Genomic DNA, 13,202 nt, shown 5'->3' on the forward strand with positions numbered 1-13,202 from the left:
CCAATTCTCTCTTAAAGCCATCCATGTCTGCGGCCAACACTACCTCCTGTGAGAGCAAATGCCAACTAGATGGAGACATGGGCAAGGTCTCGGTTTTCAAGTTGATGTCTTACTTGAATTTTAACGTAAATAGCCTCGATAACCCCTTCATGGATCACTGCCTTGCAAAGGGGCTTGAATAACTCAGAGAAGCTATGAAACTATGCCAAGCAGGGCATCCAAGATGGACAGGTCATAGTGGAGAGTTTTGACCAAACGTGATCCACCTGGAGCAGGAACCGGCAAGCCAATCCAGTATCCCTGCCAAGAAAACTCCATGGACAAAAATTGATGCTTTTGAATTCTGGTGCTGGAGGAGACTCTTGAGAGTCCCATGGACTGCAAGAAGATCAAACCGATCCATTCTGAAGGAAATCAGCCCTGAGTGCTCACTGGAAGGACAGATCCTGAAGCTGAGGCTCCAAAACTTGGCCACCTCATGAGAAGAGAAGACTCCCTGGAAAAGACCCTGATGTTGGGGAAGATGGAGGGCACAAGGAGAAGGGGATAACAGAGGACGAGATGGTGGGACAGTGTTCTCGAAGCTACCAGCATGAGTTTGACCAAACTGCGGGAGGCAGTGGAAGACAGGAGTGCCTGGCGTGCTCTGGTCCATGGGGTCACGAAGAGTCGGACACGACTAAACGACTAAACAACAAGAAGCCTCGAGAAGTTGCTTATACGCGGAGGCCCTGTTACCCAAACGCTCGTTATATGAAAATTTACTTATCCAAACACAAGGAATCAGTACCAAAACCTCACTACACACGCAGCAGATTCAATGTCCATTCTGCTGAACCTTTGTGTTGTGCTGGAAAAAAACTAAGCAGGCTTAAGTGAGCCTTATTTTTTGTTTTGCTGGTCTGCGGCCGTCATTTTGCCTGAAATTATGGTGGGGAGGACGGGGGAGAGGTCGGACATGTAAGAGAGCATTTTTTTCCCTTCCATTGTTTGCAAGGTTTCAGAGGGTTCCCCTGGTTTCTTCCCCATCATTTGGAGGTCAACATTCTGGGGTCAGGAACAGTTTTTCTGGGGAAACTCAGCCAGATGGGCGGGGTATAAATAATAAATTGTTATTATTATTATTTGAGATTTCCCCACAGGAATTAATGGAAATCGTCAACTCATCATGCAAATGCTCGTCAAACAATTCATTGAGAGCATATTATGTTTGGAAAGCGATCTCTGTATCTTTGAAATAGCAGAAGGGTTCCAACCAAAATTAAAATGAAGGGAAGGCAGGAGTGACTGAACAATTAAAAAATAATTTCTATTCCATCCTCTTTTTGAAGATGGACAGGGTGGAAAAGTGAAGATGATAAACCACTCAGATTGGGTCACATTAGTCATATAGGACGACCCAGAAAGGACTCTTTATAGCTCCAGAGCTGGGAGACACCAAATAAATTTTACCGAAGTTACAGCAAAAGGGAAAAAAGCAGATGGAGCTTCATCACCCTCTGCTGGCCAGCCTGGTCCAAAGAAAGAAGGCACAACATCGCCATTCCATTCTTTGATTAGCAGGACACAGAAAGAACACAACCAGTTGGCTGGTGACTTGGCCTGGTCAATACTGCTGCAAATCTTGGATGCAAGAGCTTTTTGTGTGTGGCGTCCTTCTCTCTCTCGAGACAATGGAGGGCACCTCCAGAGGTTAAGTCAAACCACTGGAGAATCAGAGCCTGCTGTGGCTGCAGAGACCGGTAACTCATAACTTCCTCCTGCATTGTTTTGGCTATGTTTGCAACACCGAAGGGACCTCCCCAGGGTGGAAGCCTGGGCAGTAGGTATGGAGGTCCTGGGATGCCCAGATGACAAGACCTCTCTCTCGGCCTCACTGATGGGATCCACAGGAAAGCAGGACAATGAGTTTGGCACCAGCTTGGCTGCAGGAGTTGCCAGGATGAAGCATACAAGGTGCAATCCAACCACCTTAGGGACTCCACTCCAGACCTGTGTGAGGTTTACTCCTGAGCTTTTTCTTCTCCTGAGGATATCCTGCAAGGCTGCAGAGGTTTAGGGTCAGAGAGTTCCTTCTCCTAGATGGGCTTCGTTCCCAGGTGGACGACCTCCACCTGCCCCTCACTTCCCTCTACCACACGTGCGGAAATCACAAAATCCCTGAGGATTCCCTACTAACGCCTGCTTTTAAAATGGAGCGACTACTGGGCTGGGGTGTAGTTTAGTTTCAATTATTTTATTTTAAAAAAATTAAAGACCTCCATGGCACAACTTCTTCCCAGCACAGTTAAGGGTTAGTTCTGAACAAGTACAATACAATTACAACCAATAAATTCAAAAGGAAAACAACAAAATAATAATAATAATCTAAATTTCAACAGATAAAAATAAAAAGGATCACTTCAAACAAGATTTAAAAAAAACTTTTTCTTTTCTTCTTTTTAAAAAAACCTTTTTTAAAGTTAAGTTGCCAACAAGACTATCTGTATTGGCAATTGATTTTCCTGCCATCTAACACAATGCAGGGGGGGGGGGGCGGTGAAACCAGGAAGTGCTGAGAAATCCTTTTAAAAAATGTGTTCTGATACAAGGTATACAGATGAGGTAATTTACAACACAGATGCTGTTAACAATCTGCAGTTTCCTCGCGCTCCTTTCAAGACTGCTGTTTGGGTGGGCAGCAAAACTGGCATTAAGGACGGAGAAGGAAATTTGCTTGCATCGCTCCCTGAATCAGAAACCTCCTGCTCTCCCCTCACCTTCTCATGATTTAAGGTTGGATGCTTACTGAAATTTGCGCCCTGGGTGGGCTCTCCTCTCAACTGGTCTCAATGCAACGTTAGGATACCCTTTTGCCAAGTTAAGGAGGTGACAGGAGGGGAAATTATCGCCTGCTTGAAGAGGTTTTTTGTAGGTCTCTCCATGCCGGTGCAAAGATGGGCACAACATTTCTGAATGCTGAATCTTTCACAGCCACCGACTGTCGCCAAGAAGAGGTTGTCTAGCGTGGGCCTAGCTTCCACATCCACAGGAGGCCATGAACCACCATAAATCCCCACCAGAGTTTCCAATAAGCTACTGCTGCGTGAATTTTTAAGTCCGAACTAACTTTCCAAGGTGGTGGTGGGGAGGCCACGGAGAACGCAGCCCAGGGTCTCGTGTTCTTCGCTATGCAATTCACTCATGCTTCGACCACACCCTCAAAACCCAGAAGAACAAAAACGGGGGGGAAAGCAAAGTTAATAAAAACAGGAAGAAATACGTGGTTACCTAACTCCGACCCCCAAAAGTTGCATATATTATTGAAAAATCAAGTGATCGGTGCTCCCCCGGAGGCAAACCGCCTCTTGAAGTGGTTGTCGAACGAGGAGGCAACTCTGGAGGAAACGGGGAGGGGCTGCTGTGCCTCCAACTCTCCCCCATCAGTGGTTTGAATCAGGCGCTGAACAGCAGCACGCAGAGAGCCACCCCTCTGTCCATCCTAAACTCCAGCGCTGCCGAGGTGCAAAAGGAAAAACGTATGCCGAGGGTCCGTGAGCTTTGGCTTGTGAGATGCTTCTGGTAAGGCTTCTTAGCGCTGTTTGCTACTAGAACCAAATCTGTGCACGGTGCAAAATAGACAGTGAAGGAGAAGCGGCCAGAACCTGCCCCCCCACCTACCCCCAAGCCCCCCCCCCCGCTTCGTGGATTGGAGGGCCGCAAGCTGAGTTTTAAGAAGCGTGGCGCTGGCTCAGGGAGAACCTCTGCACAGGAAACGTAAAACCTAACCTTTTGATAAATTAAAAAAAAAAAAACCCCAACAGTTTTATTTACATCAAGGAATTCCAACACTGGATCTTTCAGCATAGGAAGAACAAGAGTTATATACACACACGCTCACAGGGGGAAGCAGATGCTCTCCACAGCTAGGGTTTCTGACAGGTCTACCATCTTGTTCTTTGCTCTCTTTTCCTTTCTCTGTCAAAGTCTCGAGGCTGTTCGTACCTCCCCCACCCCTCCGCTTTCTATTTACAAGACCACGAGTTAGGTTAGAAATAAAGCGGAAAGCAAAAAACAAAACCCCAGCAGTCAGCGGCATCTCTCGCCACATGGCACGTGAGAGGAAGGTGAGTAGGTGAATTGTCCCACTGTCAGTTTGCATGGTCCAGTTTGGGCGGAACCAACCAGCCAACCAGAAGCTTGAGTTGCTTTTAGAGAGAGATACCCACTGACAAATGCATTTCCAAAATACCAAACCAAGAAGACATTGATGGATCTTGCCAGGGGGAAGCGGGGAAGAGAGAGCGACTTATGGGAAGATGCCAAGACTCCTTTCAAGGGGACAAGGCAGCTTCCTTCTGACTTGGATCAGAAACGTGAAAACTTCCGAACGAGGACACGTGCAAGGGGGGAGGTGCTGCCGGTGAGCCACGGGGGCTCACAAGAGAAGACCCCATTCCTACACGGAAGCTGCCGTCCCACAAACCTTTTGCTGCAACTTAGAATATTTATTTTTTGGTAGCGGAAACTCCTCCCACTCTAGCTGTCAATCGCAAAGAGGCAAAAACGGCGCAACCGCTGCTTAAAGACCTTCGTCCGTCCTGACTGCCTTTTGAGGAGCACAACGCAGGAATTCCCAAAAGGGGGGGGGGAAGCAAAATGTCCTTGCAAGTCTCACCCCTCACCCCATCCCTGACGCGGCATCAGCCAGCAGAAAGGAATGGGGAAAGAGGGAGAGCTTTCCGGCAAGAACCGAGACCCTCGAGATACACAGGCGTATCGCCTTGGATCTTACAAATAATAAAACGAACAGGGAAAGTGTTGGGGGCGGGGAGAATTGTCCACGAAATACTCCATCTGCAGATTTTGTCAGGGAACCCCCTGAGATACGAAAAGTTCAAGTAAAAAAAGGGGGGAAATCGGCCTATATATTTTTCTTTTTTTTATGACTGAACTACTATAAATCCACAAGCAACTGTTCAGACATAACTCCTCCAAAGCATTCCATCCCCTCCCTTCTCCCTCCCCACAACGCCGGCCACAAGCGGCTGCTGTTGTCCTGGGGAAGGGGGTGGAGGAACGACCTCGGCCCCAACCCGGCTCCGGTCAGGCATCTGGGAGACAGGGTGTCCTCCTCTACTGCTGGGCTCCCGCGGCAGCTGGAACTGGCATACCTAGGGTGTTGGCAGCAGCTATCACAGGCGAGCCTGCTAGAGGCCCCAGGGGTGAAGACGTTGGCACTGAAGAAAGCCCTAGATGGGAAGGAGAAGAGTGTTAGAGCCACAGAGGGGGCAGTTTCGCGTCAGAGTGTGGGGCCAGTGGCCCTGTCAGAGCCCAGCACCTTTGGGCCACTGCGGAAACGCTTGCTAACTCACTGCTGAACACATAAGCCAGCCACACAGAGAAAGCATCAAGGTAAAGGGACCCCTGACCATTAGGTCCAGTCGCGGACGACTCTGGGGTTGCGGCGCTCATCTCGCTTTATTGGCCGAGGGAGCCGGCGTACAGCTTCCGGGTGATGTGGCCAGCATGACTAAGCCACTTCTGGTGAACCAGAGCAGCACACGGAAACGCCATTTACCTTCCCACTGGAGTGGTACCTGTTGGCAAACGGAGAGGCCAATAGTGCCTTGAGTGCCAAGGAAAACAAACATGGAGCCTGGCACGTTTCCCTGCGCAGCTCTGCTGGCTGTCCGTCTGATACAAAAGTTCTTCCGGCCTCTGCCTCTTGCCGTTAGCAGAGTAAACACAGCGGTGAAGCAAATGCAGCATGTGGGTAATAAATTCACACACACAGGCGTTCCTTATCTTGTTAGCCTTTAATCTTGAAGTAAACCAGAACTTACATCTGTCCGGGTGACAAAGCACACATCTTGCACCCTCTCTTCGCTAAAAGCGAAACCAGTCTGCCACTCTCAGAGTCAGACCACTCCCAAAGAGTTTCTAACCACGCCTCAGGTAAGAGACGTCACCACAGAACTCCTTAACCCTGTGAGTTCTGAAACCAGTAACACCCCCTCTCGTCTCGAACCCAGAGGGAAACTGTGAACCCCTATTTACAGACCTCTTTGAGTTCAACTCACCTCCCATTGCCTTTTGCCTCCCACTGGCATCTATCCCAGGCACTGGCATCTATCCCACTGGCATCTATCTCCTTTTTTTGGAGTGCTTTCAATCTGCTAGGTTGGCAGGAGCTGGGACCGAGCAACGCGAGCTCACCCCGTTGCAGGGATTCGAACCGCTGACCTTCTGATCAGAGAGCCCAAGGCTCAGTGGTTTAACCCACAGCGCCACCCACATCCCATAGAAAGCATCAAAGCAATGCTTTAAAAAATCAATCTGCGATGGTTCTTTCGCATGTACCACCACCTGACGATTAAGCTATCAAGTGATAAGCGAGCCATGTGCCAGCCAGCCCCTTTGGGAGTCCTGGCACTTTGAAAGCAAGTGGGGAAAATGGCACTGACACCTGGGCTCTGTCTTTTGTGTATCTGTGTTCCGAATGCTTTCTGGAAACTGATTTGGCCACAGTTTGTTGTGGGAAAGCAGCATAAGCACAAATCAATCAACCAAACTCATGCAAGCAGCTGGAACAGTGGGGTTTAAAGCATTTCCCAGACTGTACCACCTCTGGCTATGGGATGAGGCTTGCCCGGTAGAGGCCCAGTAGCCCGTGCAGACACGAGCGTGGCCGATTGTGGACCCACCTGACAACATACTGGCGCTGCTGACGGGGGTGCTGCTGCCCGGCATGTTGGTGGAGCTCATCCGAGCCTGGTCCTTCACTATGGGGTCTGCAAAAGACAAACAAACCAGGCATCTTGATTAATAAAGGGGGTGGGTGAATCACACATATTTCTGAATCACACATATTGCATGCCATTCAACTGATTAGATCTGGGTGATATATTGGTAAACTGTCTGAAACCAGTATGGCAATACCGGTTTCAGACATTATGAGCTGGAAATGCATTGTGGTGGCCGGGAAGCCACGATGTATTCCCTGCTCAAATTGCCCGCAAGACGGTGGGGAGGAAGCAGCACACTGTGGTATTTAGCTGCTGGTGTATCACAATGTTGAAAACCAGGTATCACCCAGCCCTACAGCTGGTGATCACAGGTTTCATTTATTTAAGCAGGGAAGTCTCCAGCCACGGAGGCTGTGAAGAGAAGCTGGAATATGGATGGGAAGGCCTGGCAAGAATCCCATGCCACACATGCAGCCTTGCATATTGGGAAGGCAAGTATTGCTGGAGATGCAGCTTGTTGGTTTAGGTTTGGCATGACAACTGCTGAATTACTCTCTGTTTCCTAACAGCTATAGTTCACACAAGTTGCAGAACCCAGGCTTTGTTGGTAGGTGCGAAAAGCCAGGGCTGCTGCAGCGCAGAGAAATCTCATCCCTGAGCTGGAGGTTATCCGGATGGAGGAAAAGAAGGCAAGGCAAACTGTCTGCCTCCTCTTAAAAACATCCCTCATCAGGATGGCAACTCACTGGTAGATCAATTGTGGAGTGTGATTTGGGACCGGTGCGATCTAAACAGGTTTCACTATACCCAAGAGAGCTTCTCACTGGCGGGGATGGGAAAGGGGGAAGCAAAATCCCCAAACACTTTTATTCCCACAAGTCCTTTTGACAACAGGACATATACAGGGAGAGTCCTTTAAAAGAATACACACGTTCCACGGGGCCTCTTTTAAAAGACTCACCCTGTAATATTGAGACACAAAGCAGCATCTTCGGCTGCAAAATTGCCTGACAGTCAAGAGGCAGATTCTTCATGAATGTGGAATATTTTCACAAGAAATGCAGGATTCAGCTGGGCTGTTTCGGAAGCTCAGGGATGGGAGGGAACGGGCAGCTTACTTCCCCCCACCTCCTTTTACCGCCCCAAATCAAGCTCGGCTCCGATGAGATTCTGCCATATGCAGCTCACAGATTTTGAAGTTATTTTGTGTGCCACCGCCAACATGGCTTTTCTAGGAAGGAGAAACGGGCTCAGAATGCCCTTTCTGGCGCACCTCTCCCTCCTCCCTGACCATTGCCCCTTTGAAAGTCTGAAAAGCTAGGCCCATGGAGGGCCAGACTCACAGAAGTAAGGGTGCTCCATGGCTTCTCTCGCCGTCAGACGGGATTGGTGGTCGTATCGAAGCAACTTGTCCAAGAAATCCAGGGCCTCGGGGCTGACCAAATGCTGATTCTCGCTGTGGACGAAGCGCTCCCATCGCTTGCGGGAATGCCTATGAGCCAGGCGGGGGGGAGAACACAGAGTGAATGGATGAGTCCCCCTTGGACAGCCTCTGTTAACCTTACCAGCATACAAGTATTTCTGCACATTGTCAGCGACTCTTAAGAATGGAAAGAGGAACACACACAAGTAACTCGAAGTCAAGTCGCCTGCCGTTTCTATAGCGCCTTACAAAGCAGTTTCAACACTGCATCGTTTTGGAGATGCAGGTGGAAGGAAGCGAAAAGGACAAGTCCCTTCCAGACCTCTAAATAGACAAAAAGAGAAGACATCTCAAGGCAGCCCTGTCTAGGCAAGTTTTTAATGTTTGATGCTTTATTGTGTTCTTTTATCTGTTGGAAGCCGCCCAGAATGGCTGGGGCAACCTAGTCAGTTGGGCAGCCAACTATTATTATTATATTATTGGTTTATGGAACTGGGGAGGGGATGGCCTCAAAAAGTTTGGGGAGCACTGTGTTAAATCAATCTCATCTTACCTGCCCAAGATGTCGTTGAAACGGGGGTCAAGCTCAATGTTGTATTTGTCAATGTAGTCGTACAGGTCTTCTGTCCCGAGCACCTTAGCTATTCTCACCAACTGTGAACAGAAGGCGTAAGCCAGCATGCGGAATGTAGCGGCTGGGAGACGGAGCAATGAATCGGGGAGGCCTCCTGTTCCAAGTCTTGCCTCTGGCACGATCTCACTTTGGGCAAGGCACTCTTCCCTGTCGGCCTCAGTCCACCCACCCACCCGCCAATACCGGGAACAACATTACTGAGTTCCCTTACAGGGTCACTGTAAGGATCACAGCTAGGTAATAAAGGCCAAGCGCTCTAAACCCTTGAAAGCACTATATGAGTGTTAATTATAATGACAGCTCATCTTTATATTTTGAGATATTTATGTACCGCCCTGTGTACAAACCACAGGATGGATGACAACAAGCAAATGGGATTTTAAAAAAAATCCATAAAGCAACTAATGCTTTTTAAAAAAACAAGTAGCAAATCAATAAGGAACAGCTGCTAATAGCAGCAGCCATCAGGTTTCTCCTTCTCCAAATGCCTGCTGAAAAAGATGTGCCTGAACTATAGAGAGACGGGGCAAAATGTACTTCATTAAGGAGCGAGTTCTCTAAATTCACACAAAGAGCCTCCCTGTGTCAGCCACAGAACAGGCCCATGTGACACCAAGTGCCATTAAAAAACCTTACAATGGGAACACCAATCTTGACTTTGGTGAAATGTGATTTCCCCAAATAAGCAGCTTCAGCTGGAAGACGGTGATCACAGCCACTTCAGGCACCAGGAGGTTAACTTCCCCCATGGCAGAAACACAAGCTTCTCGGGGGAGTTGTGAGATATTAGAAAACAGGATATGATCACTGTCACCCACCCGACAATCCCTGGCAGCTGCTCTTCGTTTCCCCGTCAAAGAGTATTTGCAGGGCAAGTCAAGAGCAGTGGCGTCGCAAGGTGGGGGTGGGGGCGGTGAACCCCAGGTTCCACGCCTGGGAGGGTGACAAGAAGGCACCCCGTGGGGTGCTTGCCCGGGCGTGGAGGTGCGAGCAGCCATCGCGCCGCCACAGCCGCATGTGGAAGATCCTCTGTTTGCGGCTGCAGCCGCGAGCAGAGGATCCCACCACCGTCTGCACGGCTCTCGGGCGGCGCCGGTGGCAAACCGCTACATACAACGCATGCGCGGTGTTGCGTGCATGCGCTGTGCGTAGCAATGCCGCACATGTGCTGTACATAGCGGTTTGCCACCGGTGCCACTGGAGCGCCGTACAGACGGCAGTGGGATCCCTACTCCCTTGCTCGCTGTAAGCGGCTCCCGCTTTGCTGCTTTACAGCGAGCTGGGGGGGGGGAGGAGGATGGACGGGAGCCGTGGGTCCCGAGAGGATGAGCTGTGCAGCTTTGCCGGCGCCCCAGCAAAGCGACATAGCTCCCCCTTTCCTCTGATGGCTCGGGGTACTTGGGAGTCGCGGGAGTGGGGGCGCAGAGACGTAGGAAGGGGGGGCGGACATTCGGCACCCGCCCGTGACTCCCAAGCCTACTCCGAGCTGTCGATGTGGGGGGAGGGTGTGACAAGAAATATTCCACACCGGGTACCACCTGGGCTTGCTATGCCTCTGGTCAAGAGATCTGTTTGGCAAGGGAGCCTTGGATGAACATGGGCTGGCATTAGACTGCCATACTCAGAGCACACCCAGTGACGTCTAACTCTTGAGTCTGGCTTAGCCGAATACCACCCATGTACATTGCTTCATGTCACCTTGCAGCCAATACGTGCTAGCTAAAATCTACTGGAAACCACAGAAACCAGATTGAAAGAGAAACTGAAATTTATATCTGTGACCCATTCATATGTGCAGGTCCTAACTGGAGGTGGCGGCGATCAAATGAGAAACGTGCATGTGAGCCAATCCAATGAATTCTTGATTTTTCCAACCCTTGGGAAGCTGAGAACATGCAGAACAGAGACGTCACGGAGGAAGAGAAAGCCCTGTGCCTGAACATCACCATCATATCTCGTTCATTCTCTCTCTCTCTCTCACCTGATCATAGTTATCATGACCATGGAAGAAGGGCTCCTTTCGGAAGATCATGCTGGCGAGCATGCAGCCCAAGCTCCACATGTCCAAGCTGTAGTCGTACATCTGCAAAGGAAGCAAAAGAAGGCCCATCAGTCTGGTGCACTTAGCAGGCGTGAAAGGGGCAAAAAGAGCACTGCAAACAAAGCCCTGTTGCGTGTGAAAAACACATCTCCATGACAAGTTGACAGCAACCAGCTTGGCACAAAGAAAATACACACTACAGGGTGAGGAGTCCCTGTAGTTCTTCAGGGGTTACTCAAATCTGAATGTTCACTGGAAGGATTGGACTCTCCTTCATTGGAGGTTTTTATGGCTGGTTGGCCATCTGTCGTGGATGCTTTAGTTGAGATTCCTGCATTGCATTCCACTAACGATTCTGTGTTAGTGGAACCAGGCAGAGGGCCTTCTCGGTAGTGGTGCCAGCCCTGTGGAACGCCCTCCCATTAGATATCAAGGAAATAAGCAACTATCTGACTTTTAGAAGACATTGTATTTTAATATTTTGCTGGAAGCAGCCCAGAGTGGCTGCGGAAACCCAGACAGATTTGGGGTGGGTGGGTTATAAATTATCATCATCATCATCATCATCATCATCTAAAAGCAGCCCTGTTTAGGGAAGTTTTTAATGTTTGATACTTTAGCGTGTTTTTAATATTCTGTTGGGAGCAGTCCAGAGTAGCTGGGGAAACCCAGCCAGATGGGCGGGGTATAAATAATAAATTATCATCATCATCATCATCATCATCATCATCATCATTATTGTTCTTTCAAGGAACAACACCCAAGAGAGAGAAGCAGATTCTTTCATCTGCTGAGACCACTGCCATGTTACAAACAGGGACAATCCATACCTGATTCAGGCCCAGAGACTGGTCCATTGGGAAGAACGGGGCACTTCCCCACCAACCTGAATCTGCATCCAAGCCAGCACCAACTTGCCTGCCTGCCTTCTGGCAACCAGAGGGAGGCAATGGGCGTCACCTTCTTCCTCTTTAGTGTCAGTGCTGACCTTGCAGAACTCAGCGAGGAGGAGCACTGTGCAGGCAAAACCAGAATTAGTTGACTCTGGCTCCACCTGCTGGCAGCCTCCTGCCTTGCACCTCTGCAAGCCCCAGATGGGCAGCAGCCAGCACTCTTTGGAGCAGAGTAAACGAAATGAACCCTCCATCAATTCCACACCCAAACTGAAAGCTAAATAGGTAAGGATGCAGTTAGCACCAGGGGTGTCTAAAATGAGAATGGAAGGAAATGCAGTTCTACCTGGAGGGGAAGGGGGAAAGAGAAATGTTCAACTGATTTTTCTAACCATAGGGCTGAACGCGCCAGTACTTGAGCCTGCTTGTGTTCTTTAATTGTTTGTGCTGCTTTCCCACAAACCTGATTATTTCCGTAGCTGGGACAGTTACCTGATAATCTACGAGGAGCTCTGGGCCTTTGAAGTATCTAGAAGCCACTCGGACATTGTACTCTTGGCTAGGATGATAGAATTCAGCCAAACCCCAATCTATTAGCCGGAGCTGAAAAGGGAAAAGGGAAAGGAGATTGAGGAGGAGGAGGAGAAACCTCTTTACCTTGGCCTGCATCTTCCAGTGACTGTGCAGATTGCTTGCTGCAGGAAATAACAGCATCAGAAATAAATGGAATGTTATGAAATGATGCGAAGATTTAATTGAGCGGAAGCGCAAAACGTAACTGACACCATCTGGCGTGGTCAGGGACAAAAATAGTGCAATCGAACTATTGAACTGTGAGTGAGAGGGAGGAGTAGGAGGGCAGAGGATAATTCTGCTCTGATGAGTAGCCAAGGCCTGGAAAATAGGAGTCAAGCCACCAAAAAGCAGTGTTTCTCAGATAAAAGATCAATAATTACAGCAATGAATAGCTTCGGCTCAAAGTTCACACAAGGGTAAATTAGACGAGCAGGCCGAGGGAAGAGAAAAATACAAAACGGAAGAAACTGAAAAAAATCAATTTGACCCTTGAAGAGTTGAAATGGGAGCTGCAGAAAACATCCTTCTTCCTTCTCAGCACACCATGTACCAGCCTTTGCCCAACCTGGTGTCCTCCCCAATGTTATGGACTACAACTCCCATCAGTCTCAGCCAGGGCAGCCAATTCTCAGGGGCTATGGGAGCTGTAGTCCAAAATGTCCAGGAGGAACCACGTTGGGGAATCCTGCTGCTCCTTACCGATATATTGTGAACTGAAATCTACAGATGAATAGTGTGCAAATTTAATAAATAGCGAGAATAATAAAAATAACAGTATCTTTAACATTTTACACTGTACCTTGAAATGAGTGGTCATGCTTTTCCCCGAACGACCAACCACCATCACCAGCCTCCCCTTGTGAGGTGTAGCCACAAGGAACATATCTTAGAACTTACTGTCAATTCA

General features: G+C 49.1%; 1 protein-coding gene across 1 annotated transcript in view; it reads right to left on the bottom strand.

Annotated features, from left to right (window-relative positions):
• Nucleotides 1–2,215: 2,215 nt before the first annotated feature.
• CSNK2A1 (casein kinase 2 alpha 1) overlaps nt 2,216–13,202 on the bottom strand; it is a 46,104-nt gene continuing 35,117 nt past the window's right edge. Inside the window, exons 8-13 of the mRNA XM_082226337.1 lie at nt 12,212–12,322; nt 10,767–10,868; nt 8,705–8,805; nt 8,072–8,220; nt 6,687–6,773; nt 2,216–5,231 (exon numbers count right to left, since the gene is read on the bottom strand). Of these exons, the coding sequence (XP_082082463.1) occupies nt 5,116–5,231; nt 6,687–6,773; nt 8,072–8,220; nt 8,705–8,805; nt 10,767–10,868; nt 12,212–12,322 (666 nt within the window). The 3' untranslated portion in view covers nt 2,216–5,115. The remainder of the gene's footprint in view (nt 5,232–6,686; nt 6,774–8,071; nt 8,221–8,704; nt 8,806–10,766; nt 10,869–12,211; nt 12,323–13,202) is intronic.

Source organism: Podarcis vaucheri (assembly GCF_965113315.1).
Source record: "Podarcis vaucheri genome assembly, chromosome: 6".
NCBI classification, from domain to species: Eukaryota; Metazoa; Chordata; class Lepidosauria; order Squamata; family Lacertidae; genus Podarcis; species Podarcis vaucheri.